Raw genomic sequence first — 22001 nt, 5'->3', positions numbered from 1 at the left:
GCGGTCAACAAGATCTAGAAGTTGATTAGAGACTGGAAAATTCAAAATAATAGCTTCAGATCTGTCCATGTTCATTTTGCATTGTGGCGAAATGACAAAAAATTATATCACTTGACGGATGCCCGATTCCTCAGACAGAATCAGCTAAATACTTCAGGACATACCTCGGTGGTAGGTTAAATTGGAAATATAATGTATAATTTGGACCTATGGGGTGTAAATATGAGGTTATACTAAAACATCAAACCAACTAATAGACCAACGCACCCGAAACAAAGTTCGACGATGCTTATCACTACGTGACCAACGAAGAGCTGCACGATGACCTGGAAATCAAATAGATACACGAAGTGATCCAAGATATCGCCTTAAAATATGATATAAGGTTGCTAAATCACAGCAACGCGGAAGCAATACAGCTACTGGACAGCATGCAGGAAATCAGAAGATTGAAGCTAATCAAACTGCGCGAACCTGTTTAGTGTATAGGTGTATTCTTTAATTTAAGCTTAAGTAGTTTGGTTTTATTTTAATTTGGGAAATACATACTGATGTATGATGAATCAGCTAAATACTTCAGGAGATATCTCGGTGGTAAAAAAGCAGAGCACATTAGATTCAAAGTCAAGAAACTATACTGGTTAGTCTGAAGATACTCTCAAATTGACCTACAACCAAAAAGATTGGTTTATCAGTATATAGTGTATAGGTGTATTCTTTAATTATTCTTAAATGTGGTTACAAAAGGATTGAAATTGGAAGGTCAAAACGAATGATACTAAAAGTATTGAACAGTCTTCAACAATATTTTTAAAATAATATTGATGTACTGAACGCTGTGTTGTCACTGTTGAGACTCATATTTTTTATTATCAAACCCTGATATGTCGTAATTTATAATTGTTATTGTTTTGGAATTAAATTGATCGTACGAATTCGTTGGGATTATCGAAACCATGTCGCCAGTAGATTTTTTTTATCGAAACCCAACGTCGGCAATTAATTGCCGGTTAAATTCCAAATTTGTTTTAGCAGTAATTAAGAATGGCAAAAAAAATCCCGAATGGAAATACTACCGATCACAACCATCAATCTCATACATTTTGCTAACGGAAATCACCTCCGACCTTTGCTTGTACGATATTATTCTATTTATAGTATTTTAATTGGAAAAATAGGTTTATTTATCGTTTTCTTTGTGATTAATACTGACCCATTGATTTTATTCTAAATCGTAAATCATTATAATTGTGTTCAGGTCAATTTTTTTTGTTTAAATATCGTTTGAACACAGATCGACGTTATTTAAAGCAGCTATTTTTATGTGTTTAATTTATGTTTAGTACGCGAACCAAATCGTTTGCGTCAAAAATTACGGGCATGTTTATTATACAAGAAAATTTGTAAATTATTAGGTTATTAGATTGCGTAGATCATTGCCAATAAAGCGAATAAATGGTCATTATTTTTATATCATGGCCAATAGGTTATGTTATAGGATCATTTTGAACTGTTTTATCTATAAACAGTTAATTATAACACTATTTACAACGTTATGTCGTATTCCAGATTATATATATATATATATATATATATATAGTTGAGAGATTAATTAATTTTCTCACAATAGATACTGATTATTAAACATGCGTAAAAACATTATAGAATAACTTAAATACAGATAATAAATCTAGTCATAGGTTATCCAATGTGCTTGATATAATATATTGAACCAGATAGCATTCAAAAATAAATCATCTAAGATTTATTTAATAGTGTATTTAAATATATATCCAGAAATAACTAGAAATTATTAATAAAAGACATAAAATGTTATTATATTGTAGAATTTGGTTCAATATTACAAATCAATCTGCATCTGTATAACATAATTGTATATACGTATTTTGACATATTTTTCTATATTGCCATTTTTTTAGACTTTTCTATGTAGAATGCCAAATTATATAGTAAAATTGTTCTTCCGCAGTATATAATACTTTAAAAGGTATAAGCATATACTTTGTAGTTGAAAGCTGCTTAAATTTGATTTGTATCAATATTCAAACTCAACTTTTGTTGTACATTTATTATATACACCGTGGGGCAAAAGTCTACCATTTTTTTTCGCTATGATTGAAAAATTATGCCGGCTAAATGGTGACCGCGATTCGCTATGCAACTTTCGGCTCTTTTTAAAGCATTTTTCATGACACCATGGAACATCTGAGGCTGAATTTCTTCAATTTCATGACGAATATTGTCTTTAAGATGTTGAATTGTTTGGGACTTATTCACAAACTTTTAATTTCAAAAAATCCCATGAGACAAAGTCTGGTGAGGTTAAATCCGAAGATCTGGCTGGCCATGTTAATTCGTCACTTCGCGAAATTAGTCTTCGTGGAAAAACGTCATTCATTGAACACTGAAAAGGAAATGGGCTTCTTCACTCATTATCAATTTAGACGAAAAATCTTCAATTTCATCAGACAGCCTTAGGATTGCATTACTGTACTCAACACATTGATCAGGATCTCTCGGTAGCAATTTTTGGACTAACTGAATTTTGTACGGGATCATTTTCAAATCAGTTTTCAAAATTCGCCTTAAACTACGTACAGAAATGTGTAACTGGGAACCACGTCTCCATATTAATGTTTTCGGAAACTTTGCAACACTATCGCCCAGAGCCCAATTTCGGCGTTACGAGACGTTTGTTATCTTCCAGAACGAGACCTGTTTGCTGTCGTACCGTACTGCCGAAAATTCCAGATAAATTGTGGTTTTGTGAGGCACTGGACGATTAGGATATTTTTGACTCAATTTCCGCTGAGTGGCAATAATGGAACGATTCATTTCAATAAATATTAGGTCTATTTCTGCTCGTTATTGTGGCGTATATTTATTCATAATAAAATTTGGACGTCTACACAACACAATGGTTAAAGCGAAATTAAGCTAAATATCACATAATAAAGATGGCGCGCAATCAAAATGGTAGCGGGACTTTTGCCCCACCTGTTATAATCATTTGAATTTGAATATTGATACAAATCAAATGTAAGCAGTTCTCAACTAGTCGTATATATATGTACTAATATAAGCACTATATTGAAACCTAACTGAAATTCAACTGTTTTCTTTTTTTTACTGGTAAGAATCATTAATATAAAATATTTACTTGTAATGACGGTGATACTTTTTCAAGTACCGGTGCCGAGCTCGACTTCCCATTGGTCCAACTTCGTTTCGAATATCCATTCCCCCAGTGATCGCTTCCTTCTGATGATTCGGTATCTGAACCCGGTGAACTGGACGACCATGTCAGATTCGTTGAGCTCTCCGATGGTGATGGTGATGTTTGCGTGGCCACGTGAGCGGTACTAATAGTGGATAACTGAAAAGATAGAAAAGGTGTGACATTTTTTCGAGTTACCACTGTATATCTGACCCTGAAAATAGCTGATATAATCTCTACTGATAAACACACAGAGATTCTGTACAGTCTAAACAAAATATAGAGCTTAGTGGGCTTTGTGGGATGCCTGCTGGCGTTTTAATCCAATATATATAAGATATTGGTTTTTCCTTCGAATTACGTGACGGAAATCATGCTATTGCAACTTAAAAATTGTATAATATCATAAAACTTTCAGTGTTCTCGAACTGAACTTGCGATACTTCCACATTAGGGCAATATACTTCAATATGATATAACAATAATTTATATCAACACAAAAAGATTACAGCTGTATGTCGCGTTATATGTCGTCTGAATTTGTTTTTACCGGTAAATATCAAATAATATATGATAAAGATTGAAAATTTTGTATTTTAGTAGATATTTATTATATTAAATTTGAGTTATCCTTTCTTTTTCAAACTCTAGGCATTTGTAGTTGCAGAATATTTTGAACAAAAAAATTGAATATAAAATACCTGTAGTAGATAGGTTAGATAAGGTTTTTGTTTACTTTTATTTAGTAATTACAAAAATTATTATGTAGTATTATGTTAATAAAATATATTTTAAAATGTTCTTTTTATGTGCTAAAAATCTACGTTTGATTATTTTTTAATTTTTAGTGAGCTTCTTCTTTATTTTTTAAAGTCGGTTCAATTTTTTTGTTAAAAATATTTTATTTTTCTCTTTTTAGTGTTAGATATTTACTCATTAAATTAGACAGTTATTTCATTTAATATCACAATGGGTTGGCCAAGTAAGGGTACAGTCCGTATGTGATAAAATAGGAATAAAGAAACAATGATTGAAAATAAGAAGCGGTTAAGGCCCCGGGGCCCGCTACCTAGCCTAGGTGATTTGACAAATGTTCTAAGTAAACTAGAAAAACAAATAATTGTTGTCCGCGCCGGGAATCGATCCTGCGACCTCCGATCGGGACAGCTAAACGCTTTAACAATTGCATCATAAAAGCAATTGTCTAGAATATTTCTACGTGGTCTGGTATCTAGAAAGTGCTTAAAAAATAAACTGAATGGTTTTTGCACTGAACGACTTCAGATTTTCTGTCACATCAGCTCAGCAGTAACATTATACATAAATATCTGATGATTTTAGATAAAAATATGTGAAAACTTTGTACCTGCGTTTGAAATTTGAGCGTTTCCCTCGATTTTCCCCCCTTCCCCCAACAGATGCTGACTTGTTTCCAATGGGATCACCTCGGAAGTGTACTCTTTCGCATAAAAAAATAATTTTGAAAATCGGTCCACAATTAACGGAGAAATCGGTTAATATACATTAAAAAATATATATACCGACGAACATAGAACCTCCTCCTTCTTCAAAGTCGGTTAAAAATGTTCATATCCCCTACGTTATTTTTGTTATTAAACTCCAGACAATTATTTTAATATTTTGAAATATGATGCGGGTGAGACGTGTCACATCAAATACCAGCTGTTTCTCAACAAGAAATAATTTTTAAAACTATTATTCATTGGAGGGCATAACATTAATCTTGAAAATTTAATATGGACGATTAAAATCGAAATTTTATGAAAGTTTTCAGCTTCAACGGCGTGAAATGAAAATGCAATAACCTTTTTTATGGTAGTACCTTCGAATCGATATATCTCAAGTTCTCACCTGTAGAAAATAAATTAGTTAACAGTTAATTGGATTTTTCACAGTATTATTTTCGTCAGTTATTGTTCCTGATAATTATTCTCGTTCATGTTTCTTATATTTTCAAAAAATAATTATATTTTCGTTAAGTATATTTTAATTATGAGCTGAATTATTATTTTAATTAGGCTTATAGCAATATGATTTTAAATAGGCAACAGTATTACGTAAAAACTTTTTAAAAAATATTTAAATATATCAAGATAATTCCATAAATATAACCGTTTAAAAAAATATTATTTCTGTATTTTTTGGGCAAATATTGTAAATAGATAAATAGATTTAGGTAGGTATTAAGCTAAATTGTGTGTATATAGTAGAATATAAAATACGGGTAGTAGATAGGTTAAATAAGGTTTTTGTTTATTGTTATTTAGTTATTACAACGATTATTATGTACATATTTTATTTTAAAATGTTTTTTTTGCGTAAAAACCCGAGTTTGATTATTTTATAATTCTTAGGAAGAGGTTCAAGGAGTTCCTTGTTTATTATTGTTTGTTATTATTGTTTATTGTTAATTATTGTGTTTTCTTTGATAAGATTTGATGCTTTTGAATCTAAAAAGAATAGCCTTATCATAATTGTTTATTATTGTAAATGAAAACAAATCTAATTACAGTAAATAAACAAGAATGTAAATAAAATTCTATGAATCAGTTTTATTGTTATTAAATGTAGATATAAACTGAACAAGTATCGCTGTGTGTTTCTGTGTTAATTAAACTATTAAGTATTAAACGAGCAGAAAGAGATAATAATCTTTATGTAAACTTAAATCAAATTACAAATAAAACTGGTTATTTATAGAAAAGCAATTAACAAAGTACTTACTGAATTTGATCCTAAATCAGACAATGTGTCAATATCGATAGATCTCTTCTCATCATAAGCTAGATTCTCGAAGTGATTAAACTCAAGATTTGAGTCATCTTGAAACCCATTTAAGTGTCCGTAACCATTAAAGTTGGAACTATGGTGGCAAAAACGATAATCGCTCGCTGGGTTCTCGTTTAATGGTTTATGATTGGCGAGCAGCTCTGACAAATCCGACTGGATATCTTTATTTAGCTTCAGTAAGATTTTCAGATTTAGCTCGATATCTTCGGAATCGGAGGTAGGTGGTGATGCCGGACGATCAGTCGTCGTCTGACTTGTGGGCATTTTGAGTTTTTCCTCTTCGATTTTCGATAGTCCGATTTGATATGGCGGCGTCTTGAAAGACTTTTTCTGTGTTGATATACGGCCATTTTTCTCGAAGGCCGAATTAATTTCACTCTGAAAAAAATAATCGCATTTATTAGTTATTAGTTACTAAAAAAATAAACACCAAAACCAGATATGTTAAATTTTACTAGTGAAATTGTGCATCATGATCATTATTATTATTATATACCAGGTGTGTCGGTAAAGAGAACACGTTATTCACAATGAGTAGTATTGGTCATTTCATTCTATACATTTTGCCCATCCCTCATCTCTCTGCTTCTTCTTTGATCTAAACCGGCCATCGAGCCGTTTTTGAACTTCTTTGAAATCAGCGAAGTGCTATTCTTTAAGCGCGTGTTCCATCGATACGAAAAGGTGCTGGAGCCAAGTCTAGAGAGTACGGTAGGTGCCATAAAACTTCTCCTTAAACCATTTAAAAGTGATTTTAACACTTTTTTATTGGTTTTGTATTGCGTTAAGACTGCACAGTTCAATTTGATAGTTTCTTATCAGTAGCGATCAGTATTAACTGTTTCTTCAGGTTTGCAGTCGATGGGTCGGCTTCGCCTGGTAGGATTTTCGAAATAAATCCATATTTTATCACCCTTTACTGTTTGATGGAGAAATTCCTTTCATACTTTTGAAGCAGTATTTCATTGATGACTTTTCGATTTTCTAATTGTCTGTCATTCAATTCATGTGGCATCCATTTTCCTTCAGCAGCTTTTTTCTTTTGATGCCTGCTGCAAATGCACCTTTTGAGGTACAAAACTTGACATTTTCAATAAATTATAAATCTACAACGCTGTTATTTTGGCAGAACGTAGCTCATGTAGTTTTAATTTTAGAATAAAATGACATATATATCATATCATAACATTACGGCTGACTCATTACTGAACTGTTACAAAAACCGGAAAGTAATTACGGACACACCAAGTATATACTTAAACCAAAACCAAATTTATATTACCTAGGTAATAATTTATTAAAATTTATGTTATTTTTATATAATATTATTATGTTGTTTATAGTATTCTCATAATAGAACAGTATTTTATGTTAAATTATTTTGAAATTATTAATGAGTGTACTATATATGGTATAATGTGCAAAATTGTGTCTATTAGATATTCCTACATTTATTAAATAAAGAAACATACATCTTTCGAAATAATTAGGTTATTAAATGTTTAGTTTATACTATTATTATGTTATAACCCAGTAAAATAACTTTGATTACCCTATCAGGTGTTGTGTCTGCTTTTGCATTATCAGGTTGATCCTAAAAATACACCATTATTATTGTTTATGTTTATTTACTTAATATTTAGGCGTCATTACATTTTTAACAATATTATTACTTCAAAACGGTTAACTGTCATCGGACAGAAGCGGCATTCTGACATATCTGTTTCGTTAATTATTACAAATTACCATAGGAAGGTTGTTGTTTTCTTTTGAATTTATTTAATTAACCGGAATAAAATTAATCATCAAGAAAGAAGGTGCAAGAAGATGGAAGGTGGATTGGCAATCGTTTCGCAGTTACTCTTGGTGTAGTTAAGTGGAGTTCGGGTAAAAATATCGCAGCTGAAGCTGTAAGATCACAAAAGGTAGATTGAATATGCTCACGGTGGTCATTGCACAATAGCCATAAGATATCCCAATTAGGAAACATCTAAGCATTGAAAAACAGTACTAATCCTTGGATTCTGGGTACAAGCATCAGAATTCAGGGTGTAATACCACCAAGTTGCTGTGAACTAACATAGTCTACTGTAATTAAGATAGAAGCCTACAGTTCATGGTGTACATCCATCAATGGTGGATTGCAGTAGCTCAGTTTCTCAGCTATAGACTATTGGAATTTGGAGTCACCAAAACTTGGGAAACCATTTCATACTGAGCACCAGGTGAACCGGAAAGTCATTACCGGTTTTTTTCAGAATAAAACTACCTAATTTTCAAGAAAATTGAAAAAATGTATTTATTCAAAGTATTGGTCATCTCATCCTACACATCTTTCAGGTAATTTATGGATACGATTCCAAGAAAACTGATTGTCCTTTAAGCAAAACCATTCATCGAACTATTTTCTAACTTCTACAAAATTGACAAAGGGCTGCTCTGTAAACGCGTGTCCCATTGATGCGAAAAGTTGATAGTCGAACGGGGCAAGGCCTGGAGAGTACGGCTGGTGCAATAATATGTTCCACTCAAGTGCTTATAACGTTTCCTTGGCCGATCATCAATGCATGGTTCAAATTGATCATTTGTTGTCGGTATATTTCTATGACAGTGTTTCTTTCGCAAAATATAACATGTATAGCTTTGAACTTGATGTCAGTAGAATAAAATGACATATGTGTCAAATAATAACATTCTATACTTAAGCCTAGGGATATCTGCTAGAAAAACAGTGTTATTCAGAAACTCATCTAAGATAAACTGGCGGACGAAGATACAGTGATACTCACAAATAATTCGAATACAACTATAAGCTGTCCACACCTGAGAAGAACTACATACTGATTGAGTGGTGTGATGAATATGATGTCTAGAGATAGCGATTTGGTTTATGTTAAAATAGATTTAACGTCTCAGTGTTATTTTGTATCGCCGTTTAACAAGTTGCCACTTATTTTTGCGAAAAAAAAAAGTTTCTGAAGTTAAGTAAAAAAAAATTGTTGTTTTAAATCCTTCACAGATCATAACTTGCATTATTTCATAATTCGCCTTGCTATAGTCGTCACAATTCATTATTTTATAATAATACTTGTTCTGAAATCAAGATATCTGCGTTTTATTTTTAAGCCGTCTTAATATAGGGTAAAACAAAAGAAACGAAAGCGAGGAAATGGCGAAATACGAATGCCAAAGGAACAAATCATCGTGGAAGTTTTAATAACCATGTCTTATTTGTGTTTAGTTTAATTAAAATTGAAATGTGCTCGTTATATGTGGAGCGACCGCGACTGTAACTTAAAACGGAGAAGCAAAAATAGTAACGTGGTAGAATTCAAAAATACTTCCCCAAGGGAGACGGGACAATCACAGAAGAGTGAGGCGAGCTAGACAGGTACAAGGAATATAATACGCATCTTGGTGGAAAATATAAGTTTATTACGAAATGTTGACAGTGTAATCCCAAATTCCCACTCTAATTCGAGTGGGCTTTAGGCCTTATGCTTTAGAAAACTCCAATTCCTATATAAGGAGCGATGCAATCCTGCAAGGGTCAGTATACGATCTACTTCACAACCTTAAGGATGTATCCAGTGTTTAGTTTCCTCGTATTCGTGTTACTAGCTCTTGTCCACGTAAGTAAAGCGCCATATTTGTTTATAAAACTCCAAAAAAACCGAATATTATAATTAAACAGTGCCAAGATCCACGAAAAAGACTTGTCGATTCGTCGGATTACCAAAAAGACGATGACCTTCCCTGTACGATGAAGAACTGTTACAAGCGATCGGCGAATCAGGAAGATATGGGTCCATTCTGGGCGAACAGGGGTAAAAAGGATCCATCCTACAGTTCGGATAAATTCATGATCCAGGAACCTCACTGGATTCTGATCAAAAAGGATCCGGAAGTCGAACCGTTCTTCACATCTAGAGGAAAAAGACCGTTTAAGTATGTTTACGATGACAGTGTCAAGCCACCAAGAGACCGCCGCGATTATGTCGTTGATGGTGAAATGGATCCGGCATTCTTCGCAGCAAGAGGAAAGAAAAATATGGATAAATAATAAAATATAGTGTAAAATAGAATAGTAAAAATAATGTAGAGATTATAATAAAAAATATGGGTGGTATAAATGTGTTTTGTTTAACAAAAAATTTAGCTTCTGGTTTAAAGTCAGAATTCTTTACAGCATATATGATGCATGTATGGTAAATGTAAGTAGTAGTGATAGTAAAATGTTATATGTTTATAAATGAGAAAGAAAAGGTTTGGAGAAAGTGATCGAGTTTATTCTTTCAAAAAATATATTATAATAAGTTGTGGATATTACTCTGGATCTAACTTCATAGCTACAATCAAATTTATCCTGGACATTGAAAGAGCTAAACAAAATAAATTAACAAAATTTACATTTCAAACTTTAGGAATAAAAATTGTTGATTAACCAACAATTAAATATGATCTTTCTTAATTATTTATTGATACATTACGACAAAAACTGATAATAATAGATATTATTTATTTTAACAACAATTAAGAATAGTAGGGAAATATCTAGGTAAATTGGCAACATAGGAATAAAATAAATAGCTTCTTATTTGAATAATTAACATAAAAATTCCTGAACATTATGCCGTTATTTGGTATTATCTATTAGAAAACGCTTGGTATATTATGGAAATCTGAGTAAAAACAGTGCTATTCAGAAGATCATCCAAGGCAAACTGGCGAGCGAAGACACAGTGGTACTCACAAATAATTTTAATACAACTATAAGCTGTCCAGACAAGATAAGGACCACATACTGACTGAGTGGTGTGATAAGTATGATGTCTAGAGATAGATTAGGTATATGTTAGAATCTATTTAACCCCTCAGTGTCGTTTTGTATCGCCGTTCAACAATCGAACTAGCAACGAACTTTCATTAAATTGTGAAATATTATTCAATAATTGTTTTCTTGTGTAGTTCTCGCAAATTGTAGCTATGATTTTTTTAGGGTTTAAATTTTAGGGCGTCCTTTATGACCTTCTTATTTGAATAATTAACATAAAAATTCCTGAACATTATGCCGTTATTTCGTATTATCTATTAGAAAACGCCTGGTATATTATGGAAATTTGGGTAAAAACAGTGCTATTCAGAAGATCATCTAAGGCAAACTGGCGAGCGAAGACACATTGGTACTCACAAATAATTTGAATACAACTATAAGCTGTCCAGACAGGATAAGAACCACATACTGACTGAGTGATGTGATAAGTATGATGTCTAGAGATAGGTTAGGTATATGTTAGAATCTATTTAACCCCTCAGTGTCGTTTTCTATCGCCGTTCAACAATCGAACTAGCAACGAACTTTCATTAAATTGTGAAATATTATTCAATAATTGTTTTCTTGTATAGTGCTCGAAAATTGCAGCTATGATTTTTTTAGGGTTTAAATTATAGGACGTCCTTTATGACCTTCTTATTTGAATAATTAACATAAAAATTCCTAACATTATGCCGTTATTTCCTCAGGAAACTAAAATAATTATTTCCCAATAACTATTTGATGACGATGACGCGGAATTATCTATTGGAATAATGAATATATAAGTTAAAAGCACATTATCGATAGTTTCTAAGTTCCACCTTAATCATTACCAATAAATAATTTGATACAATCGATAATGAACAAAAAGCAACAGTTGTTGCTAGATAAGAACGATCAAAAAGTAGTAGCCAGTTAACAACTTTCATATAAGGTACTGATAAAAATGTTCGAATTTGAATTCATTATGCATTTGTTTGTAAATAAATATATTTACGTAAGTGGCAGCGCTAGTTTATTTGCTGGAATGAAATTAATTTTGCTCGAAACTCAATGAATTAATTGCAAAAAGCTTATTAATTATAAGTGGTATTCCGTTACGTCATTACCTTACATTCCGAGCGGTATCATAAAATGAATTTGTAATTAATTTTTAATGGAAAATAATAAATGACAATGGTGGTATTTCCATTCGTCATACTTTTACAGGCGCTCATTTAATTTTCAGAATAGACGAAGACATATTAACGATGCCTTTAATAAGAACCAATTACTTATCTGATAATGACAAAACTTATTTACATTGAATATATCACGCGTCTGCTGAAAAGTTGTTCATTTAACTAATAAAATGTGATGCATTTATGTGAGAAAATCCACCAATATCACTTCCTTAAAGACACTTATTTATCATTATATATCTTGTATAAATTCTGATCAGCGACATATATATTGATGATAATGCAAGGCATCATGGAACACTCAAAATTGATTACATTTATTGTCCGAGTTGAAAATATTTGCTGCCGAAACTTACTGAATAATTTTAGACACTTATAGTGATGATGCTTCATCATATCACAATTGTCGGTTTTGCAATTGACTAAAAATGTCATATAAACAAGCCATCTATTAATTAAAACAATCAATAAGAACACTTTGCAATTAATATGCTAATAAAAACTACAGAAAATGCTACCAAAACAATACACCAAACTATCAAAATCATACATTACAACCATAATGTTTCGAGTCAAACAAGAAGAAGATTACTCTACAATAAAAGAAGCTAAAGCAGGTGTACCACAAGGAAGTGTACTGGGACCAATGCTTTATCTACTCTACATTTGTGATATACCACAAATGAAAAATATTACGATGGATACATTTGCTGACGAAACTGCGATTATAGCTATCGGAGACAGTAGTGAAGAAGCCTTACGAAAATTACAACAAGCAAGTGATAATATAAATAATTGGACACAGGCTTGGAAAATAAGAATTAATGAGTAAGTAAATCTGTACATCTGCAGATCACCTATAAACAGCACCAATAACATTAAATAACACTATCATTTCAACCAAATATATAGCAACAACGCTAAATATCTCGGAATGAATCTCGAGGCAAAACTTCGCTGAAACCAACATATAAAGAAGAAAAGAAAAAAACTGGAATTGAAATATAGGAAAATGTACTGGCTAATTCGAAGAAAATCACAATTATCTGTACATAATAAATTGCTATTATATAAGCAAATACTGAAACCTATATGGACATACGGAGTTCAATTATGGGGATGCTGCAAAGAGTAACATTAATAAAATACAAATTTTTCAGAACAAAGTCCTGAGAGGTATTGTGGGTGCACCCAAATACTATAGGACTGATTACCCACATCGAGATCTTCAGATCAGACCCACAGACAGTCAAGAAATCAAGAAAATTGCAAGGGGGTATGAGGAAAGACTCCATTCTCATGAGAATATTGAAGTATTACAGGACACAGGCTCAAAAGAATCAAATCATCTGATCTTGTGTAGTGTTGTGTAGTGAGGTGCATATATTAAAAAATTCAGCAGTGACATGTATAAACATTATTTCACCAGAGACTGAGATAGGGCCGATGGGTTCTCCTAGTTATATACCTAGATTTAAGTTATCATAATGACAAATTGTAGGTTAGACGGAAACGACTAGTAACAATGTATTAATTAAATAATAATAATAAAAAATAAAAACAAATAATTAATGGGTCTGAAAAATCATGGTATGTATAGTCTCTATGGTAAATATGAAAATTGAAGATACATACCTCTATTTTCTTGAAATATAGTAACAAATCTTGATAGTTTTCTGTGCAATTCATTTTTTTACGAGAACCGATTTTTGTTAGCAGCCATACTGCTTCATGTGCACCTGAAACAGAGGATAAACATTATAAATACAATACAGAAGTTTCAGCAGTCATTGATATGCCATTCCCGTCGAATTTACGCAAAGGAATAATCAAACAGGACCTAAAGTATCATGACGGGTCAATACACTCTTCCTTTTTGTATGGCATTCTCTTTTAAAATCACTCTCAATGAATATAACGACAATAATTCTACTTTTGATCTATTGAGCTTGTTTTACACGAACCACGACCTATTTTCTGGTATTTGTACGTGAGTTTTACTTATTTGTAGAACAAAAAATAAAAATTCCAGTCATACGTTGATAGTAAAATTCGTAAATATAGAGTACTATGTTTATGTATGTTAATCTATTACGTGATTATTAAGTTTTCAGTGAATAAACTAGATGTATCTTGTTAAAAACTAAATGTACCACTAACCGAAGAAAAAACACAATATTTAAAAAGATACTAACTTACAAAACAAGTATTTAGTATTATTTACAAATATTTCACTTGATAAGATTGACATTAACAGGTACTTTTTGAAAATGCTATTAAAACTACATTTTTAAATAGTTTCAAGTGACTTCCCAGTATATATGTATATGAAAACAATTTCCTGACAAATCATTTTAAGATATCAAATAAGATAAAATAGGATCACGGTATTATAATACGACTTGATTTATCTTATACAAGGTGTCTCAAATGAACATGTATATTTGTTAATCGGTAACCTGACCCTTGGATTAAATATTTGATGATTTTGAAACTTAAGTAATACGCAAAGCATTCAATATAGGTCAAAAAATGATGATCAAAAACAGTAATCAATATGGAACGTGTTAATCAACACTAACTAAATATAACTAACTAAACCTTTAAAATTAAGTTTCGTAAAAGGTTTGTTAAAAATAATTAAATAGTTTTTTATAATGTTTAAGTAACATATTTGATTTTTTTGAAAAAATATCGGCCAAACATATCGATATATCGATATTTTTATAAGCTGATATTAAAAAAAAATCAAATATATTATATCCATATATCGATATTTTTTGCCATTCCTAATCTGGATCTTTTAACTGACTAAAAAGTAAAAAATAATCAAACTTAGAGTTTTAACACAAAAAAAAATGTTTTTAAGGTTTGTTTTGTTCCTAATTTAATTTTGTGTTTATGACATAAAATTATATTATTATTTTTGTACTGTTTGAGGGCTCGGCATCGACTTCAAACTAATGTTCCAACTTAACTAGAAAAAGGAAAGTTACTGCTCTATTGGGAATCGAAGTGTTTAAAAAGAAAACTGAATGACTTTTACACTGAACTACATCTGCACAAATGAACTGCACAAATATCTGATTATTTTAGATAAAACATATGTGAAAACATTGTACGTGCCTTTGAAATTCGAGGTTTTACCTCGATTCCCCCCCTCTTCTCCCCATCAGATTCTAACTTGGTTCCAATGGGATCACCTCGGAAGTGCACTGTTGCGAATAAAAAAAGAATTTCGAAAATTGGTGCATAATTGACGGAGAAGTAGAACATAGAACCTCCTCCTTTTTGAAGTCGGTTAAAAACGTTTTAAGCAAGTCCCATAAACAAAAAGATGAGAGAGAAGAAGAATTAACGTATTATACGTATATTGACGTAACATATCATATTATTATTGTAATCGACATATTTCGATTATAATATCCACATAACCGAGTAACATTTCTTTTTATCGCCTAAAGTGACTCTATTATTGAGCAATACATTCTGTACAAAGGCAAACAATTAATAAAACCCCTCTTCCATAGACCTTTTAAAACTAGAAGAATAAACGTACTTTTGAAACGGTAAATAGATTTATCATAGATTATGAACTTTTAATGTATTAAAATAATTTAGATAATAAGTAAGAGCATTACAAAATTTTGGGACACCTGATAGTAATGCAAAAATAAATATGCCGTGTCATTTATATAACGAAAAGCAATAAATTTAATACTTTTATTACCTACTTTAGATAATAATTACATTTTAGTTTTCAGTGAATTGTGAAATAGTTTCCAATAAAAATCATACATAAATTTAACATACGTATTACCATATATGCGTCACGCTATAATTTATGTTACGTCTGACATGAGATCATTAAACAGAGTAGCAAACAAATATTCTATTATCACATTAGTACTTTCGATGAATTCCCACGCTTGGTATGTGGCGCGATGTATCATTTTCATCACGCTACACAACCGCGGCTAATTGTTCTCTTAAAACGATTCAATTATAACCGAAAGAATTCTCTCTCTACCATTCTGTTTTGCTAAAATGTTGCTGGTTCCACCCGTAGGCGTGTAAACTAAGTCAAAACAAGTTTGCTGACAACGCCAGTACCAGACGCATTTTTTATTCGTTCAATACAACCGAAGAGCTGACTGTAATACTAATTAAATGACTGTTGAAGATAGCATGGTTAAACTGACTTCATTGTCTGTTATCGAGCTGAATCGTATAACCAGACCACCTACCAAAAAAATCTAACGGAACGTTTCATTCAATTCAGCACGAAAGAAGTTTTAGCGTTTAGAGTTTCGATATCGACGTGCTTCCAATACCAAAATTGTTTTTCATTCGATTTTAAAGACAGGTTGGTCGACCATGGCAGTGAACATTCTCAATTTTTTTTTCGATTCATTTTATTTACAAAACAACTCAATGTTTTATTTATTCTCCAAGTATATTTTATATAAAACTTATCCACCGATTCGACTGAATTCATTTGTCGGTGTATTATTACGACGTATTATAGTTGAAAATCACGATGCGCAAAACTTGTTTTATGGTTTTATTGTTTTCTTAATCTGGATTTCTGAAATAATCAGTATTGTGGTAAATAAAAAAAACACATTACAACGTTTATTTTATGTTCGTAATGTCATATCGTCAACGAAAAAATAATTAGAAATATTTTAACATCTAAATTTTATTTATATGAAAAAATTAAATTTATTTTCCGCCAATTTTTTTTAAATCAATAATTATTATTTATCAATCTGTGGTTGATTGAATCAGCTAGTAAGATATTTATTTTAACACTGAAACAGTTTAATAAATAATAACCTGACGCCTCTAATATCACATTACTTTAAAAAAGTTTTTTTATACAAATATTTTAAAGTCTCCTTTCACCAACTATGGGTTTAGCTGGACTGGGCCTAAGGTTTAACGTGGGCTCCGAACCACGGTCCTCAGCATTAAGCCTACCGACTAGCGAGTGACCAACTTTAAAAATCATCCCAGAAGACATCCGGCCTTACCCAGCCTGGTTACTGGCGTGACTGGGATCATTTTCCTTGTCGGATTTTACACTCTTGCCTAGAACATTCACAAATATTAAACAATTACAAACATAAATTTACGCCCATGCCCCAGCAGGATTCGAACCCGCGGCTATCGCAACAGTAGGAGTACTGTCTCATCGCTTTTACCACTGCGCCACCAAGCCGGCTTAAAAAAGTTTTAAATTATATTTTATAATGTCTATTGGTTATTCTCTAATTCTTTTACATGAAGCAATGCTTTTAACGCTTTCAATGATATTATAATTATGGTAGAATTATTTAATTATTCTTTAGTAATTTGCCAAATAGAAATAATGATGCCGGCTTGGCTGGCGCAATGGTAGAGGCGACAGGACGGTCCTCCTGTTGGTCGTAAATTTGTTTGTGATTGTCCTTAGGCAAAAGTGCAAAATCCGACAAGGAAAATGACCCCAGTCACGCCGGTAACCAGGCTGGATAAGACCGGATGTCTTCTGGAATAATTTGCAAAGTTGGTCACTCGCCAGTCGGTAGGTTTAATGCCAAGGACCGTGGCTCGGCGCCCACGTTAAATAATAGTCCAGATAAAATATAGTTGGTAAAAAGGAGACTTTAAAATATACAAATGCGCAAAACTTGTTTTATGGTTCTATTGTTTTCTCAATCCGGATTTCTGAAATAATCAGTATTGTGGTAAATAAAAAAACACATTTTAACGTTTATTTTGCCAAATAGAAATATTGATGCCGGCTTGGTTGGCGTAGTGGTAGAGGCGACAGGACGGTCCTCCTGTTGGTTGTAAATTTGTTTATGATTGTCCTTAGGCAAAAGTGCAAAATCCGACAAGGAAAATGACCCCAGTCACGCCGGTAACCAGGCTGGGTAAGAACGGATGTTTTCTGGCATAATTTGCAAAGTGGGTCACTCGCCAGTCGGTAGGTTTAATGCCAAGGACCGTGGCTTGGAGCCAACGTTAAACAATAGTCCAGATAAAATATGGTTGGTAAAAAGGAGACATTAAATATATTTGATAACAATTTTTCAATTTGCGGAAAATACAATTTCCAATCAAGAATATGTTGAATAAAACCTTAAATATTTTGAGAAAAATGAATACGGATATTATTATTAATACAATAAAGAATTACCAACAGTTAGCTAATTGGTTTATTTAAATTTTTAATCTTTTATTGTTAAGTCATCAATTCTTGTTAATCAATAATACAATGTAACTGTCAATTAACTAAATATACATGAACGGTTTGGTGTAGGCGATTTAAAGGTCACAATATTCTGCATTCTAAGGGATTAATAGACGATTTTTTAATATATGTTGTTTGTTGCTATGTCGAGCAATAAATAACAGAGAATTTTATTGAAAACGTTATTATTTTTAATAGATAATTAGAATCACAGCGATTCCGATTCCAGATGTCTAGATTTAGTAATGAAAAACACTCGTATATATAATGCATGAACTCTTCTTGGAATTTAGTCCGATAGCATGACTATGGAATTCTCGGAATTTTTGTACGTATACAAAAACCAGAAAGCCTAAAAATAAATATAAGGAAAATTTAGAAGTTTTATATTTTTGAGAGGGTCCTAATAATTAAGTTCACACTTTATATACACGCCTCGTATGTATTCTTGTACGTTTCATCGTATAATTTCACGATAATGAGCCTTTATATTTTAATGGGAACACTACACAACAAGAAAAAATATAAATTCGGTAACGATGAACATTGGAAGAGCTAAAAATGTTATTAATATTAATAATAACCGAGATGACTGATAGCCCCTCCCAAAAAAAAGATGTAATTCAATGAATGACTTTGATTGATACTGCTTTTAAATGACAAACCTTTTTTGAAACCCGCGTCTTGTCATTTACATTTACAAGTTCGGATTTATATAATCATTTTTGCGCCTGTGTTCTTACAACTTCATTTTACGTTCATTATATTACTCGAAAATTAATCACTTATTGTTATTAAAAGATATTGTGTTGTAATAAGAAAGATTAGTTTTGACTACGTTTTGAAAATAATTTCAGATATTTTAGAACTAAATTTAATCACTATCCAATTAACAGATCACATCATAAAGTGTTGAAGATCAATATTTGCGAAACGAAACAAACACACCTGCGTAGCTTCTTTCTTTTTTTGGAATCAAAAAACGAAATTTAAGGAAAATTTTTTGCAATCTCCATATTCAACTACGATAAACGTATTTGAGTAAACAAACGACGCTACCTTCATATCTAGAATGTTCTATAGATTTAATACATTTCAAACGCGCTATAATATGGCTTCACTGAATAAATATTACTAGAGATATACGACTTAAAAAATACACAAAAAAAAGACATTTTATGTAAAATCTGTACATAATAATCATTGTAATAACTATATAAAAATAAACAAAAACTTATTTAACATAACTACTATACGTATTTTATATTTTACTATATACAACAACAAAAAGTTATTGTCCCCGCCTGGAATCGAACCCGCAACCTTCGTTAGGGTGCTAAACGCTTTAACCATTACACCATAGAAGCAGTTGTTTACAATATTTCTACGAGGTCTTATATGCTATAGCTTAAAAAGCAAACTGAATAGCTTTTGTATAGCAATACCATGATAAAAAATATCTGATTATTTTACATAAAAATATGTGAAAACTTTGTACGTGCCTTTGAGATTTGAGCGTTTCCTTCGATTTACCCTCCACCCTTCACCCCAACAGATCCTGATTATACTCTTTCGAATAAAAAAGGAATTTTGAAAATCGGCGAACATACATTAAAACATAGATACATACAACCGAACATGAAACCTCCTCCTTTTTCGAAGTCGGTTAAAAACCGAAATTATTTACCTCCCACCCCCCTCCCCCCAGCGACAATATACTAATTTAATATTAACATACTAATTTATAATATACGCAAGCAATATTGTATTCTGAGCATATAATACATTAACATTAAACATTCATTAAGCAATCGCATCATAGAAGACTCATTTTTTAACAACCTTATATAAATGTTAAGCAAACATTATTCAGCTAGTTGTCAGTCACAAATCTATCGACCTTCTACCAAAAGTTCGGTATCAAAGTCGTATTCTAATTAATTTTGTCGAAAACTCAATATCACACGAATACAAAACGAAAACAAACACATTATTTATTCTAAATAAGTTAATTAGATATAATTAGATGGTAGAGGGAACTTTTCATTGTTACAATTATGACAATTAAGATGTGAAATGAGTTTGACGGCCTAACTGAACTAAAACAGAAACGTTTTTGATTAAATGATGCATAAATTGTGTAAAACTCCATATTATTAATTGCATTTAATATAACACACTTTCTAACTAACAACCAGACAACTTAATAGTAGTTACATTATTTTCGGTGAACAGTGAATGACTTGATGATGTCACACTTTTCTCAAGATATAGATCTGATGGCTGAACGAAACTCTGAATGGACTTTATTTATCTGGCCTTAATATCAAAACGGTTAATAAGCCGGTTGAAGGTTATAAGTGACAGCTGTCAATAACGCTGCTCGTAGCGCCCTTTTTTATTTTCCATTTATTGAATAGATATTTCAGAAAATTATAATATTTAAGTAGTATGAAAGCATTAATTATTTTAATTGAATTGCTTCTTGGACTGTATGGCATGTGGCACTGTGTTGTTGAAACCACGTCTTCCACATGAATATTATGGGAGGCGTCATTTTTTACTACTTCTAAACTGTCAGCTGTGAAACTATTAATTGTTGGGTTGCCAACAATTTATCGCACAAATAGCGGCAAATTCAAATTTTGCAAATATTTTGGGGTACCCTTTATTTGGAAAAACATATTTATGTTATTTCTTTAATTTTTCTTTTAATATTTTAAAGTCTCCTTTTTACCAACGACGGTTTATATGGACTGGACCTATCGTTTAACGTGAGCTCCGAACCGCGGTCATCGGCATTACGCTTACTGACTGGTGACCTTAAAAATCATCTCAGAAGACATCCGGTCTTACTCAGCCTGGTTACTGGCGTGGCTGGGATCAATTTCCTCGTCGGATTTTGCACTCTGCCCTATGACTATCAGAAACATAAATTTAGGACCATGCTCCAGCAGTATTCGAACCCGCGACTGTCGCAACAGTAGGTGGACCGTCCTGCCGCCCCTTTCCCACTGCGCCAACCAAAACTTCTTTAATATTATTGATTTGATGGATTGATTGTTGAAAGATATATGCAATAAATGGTCAAAGTTTTGTTGTAAACAACAAATTTTATTCCAGTTCAGAAGAAAAATACTGCCAAAAGTTGTAGTTACATTAATAAAAAAAATTACTTGAATATTGGTATTGATTTTTTGGAGATGGTGTTAATGGTATAGCAGAAAAAAATAGATAGTTAATTACTCTTAATTATTCTTAATTTCTAAGAGAAATTATTTTCTAAGACTTCTTAATTTCCTTTCAACTCCCTTCCCCAGTGCATTCTTTTGATTCCGCAAAGAGCCAATAATCACTGGGAGTTAGATCTGATTTATATGGTGAGTGGCCAAGCAATTCGAAGCGCCAGTCAGTCTCTTTCAATGCATTAAAAAAGTGGTTTCATTAAAACTAGTGTAACCTTTGAAACTTAATACTATATTGTCATAAGATTTTGACCTGCTAGGACTAACATTTCTATGTCAGGCCAATGACATACTAATTGATGTATTAAGATGAAAATTATCGGTTATTCTCTCTGTCGATTATTACGTTCATCGATATACGAAATCACTGACTCGAAAGGCGTAAACTAGGGAAAAGTAGTGGCACAATAGAACCTTGAACGTAGAAAAACCGAACCGTCAAAATTAATTCACAATCGTTATAAATCAA

At 31.9% G+C, this 22001-nt stretch overlaps 2 protein-coding genes across 7 annotated transcripts in view; one reads left to right on the top strand and one right to left on the bottom strand.

The window, feature by feature from the left end:
* The window catches only part of cv-c (RhoGTPase activating protein), an 89853-nt gene that overhangs the window by 11347 nt on the left and 56505 nt on the right, over positions 1 to 22001 (bottom strand). For 3 of the 6 annotated variants that reach the window (XM_076406550.1, XM_076406551.1, XM_076406547.1), the window contains 4 exons: positions 13682 to 13785; positions 7602 to 7643; positions 5984 to 6427; positions 3182 to 3397 (listed from right to left, as the gene is read on the bottom strand). In XM_076406550.1, coding sequence (XP_076262665.1) covers positions 3182 to 3397; positions 5984 to 6427; positions 7602 to 7643; positions 13682 to 13735 — 756 coding nt within the window. In that variant the 5' untranslated portion in view covers positions 13736 to 13785. The remainder of the gene's footprint in view (positions 1 to 3181; positions 3398 to 5983; positions 6428 to 7601; positions 7644 to 13681; positions 13786 to 22001) is intronic. The other 3 variants (XM_076406552.1, XM_076406553.1, XM_076406548.1) reach the window with 1 other exon arrangement.
* LOC143196829 (uncharacterized) lies at positions 9450 to 10230 on the top strand. Its single transcript, XM_076404701.1, has 2 exons — positions 9450 to 9681; positions 9744 to 10230. Exons 1-2 carry the CDS (start codon positions 9583 to 9585, stop codon positions 10110 to 10112), a joined length of 468 nt encoding a protein of 155 aa, XP_076260816.1. The 5' UTR covers positions 9450 to 9582; the 3' UTR covers positions 10113 to 10230.

The sequence above is a fragment of the Rhynchophorus ferrugineus genome, unplaced genomic scaffold (assembly GCF_030347505.1).
Source record: "Rhynchophorus ferrugineus isolate W39M unplaced genomic scaffold, kcgeb_rfMv2 rfM5, whole genome shotgun sequence".
NCBI classification, from domain to species: domain Eukaryota; kingdom Metazoa; phylum Arthropoda; class Insecta; order Coleoptera; family Curculionidae; genus Rhynchophorus; species Rhynchophorus ferrugineus.
Note: the sequence above shows the minus strand (reverse complement) of the source record. Positions and strands in the feature narration are given on the sequence as shown.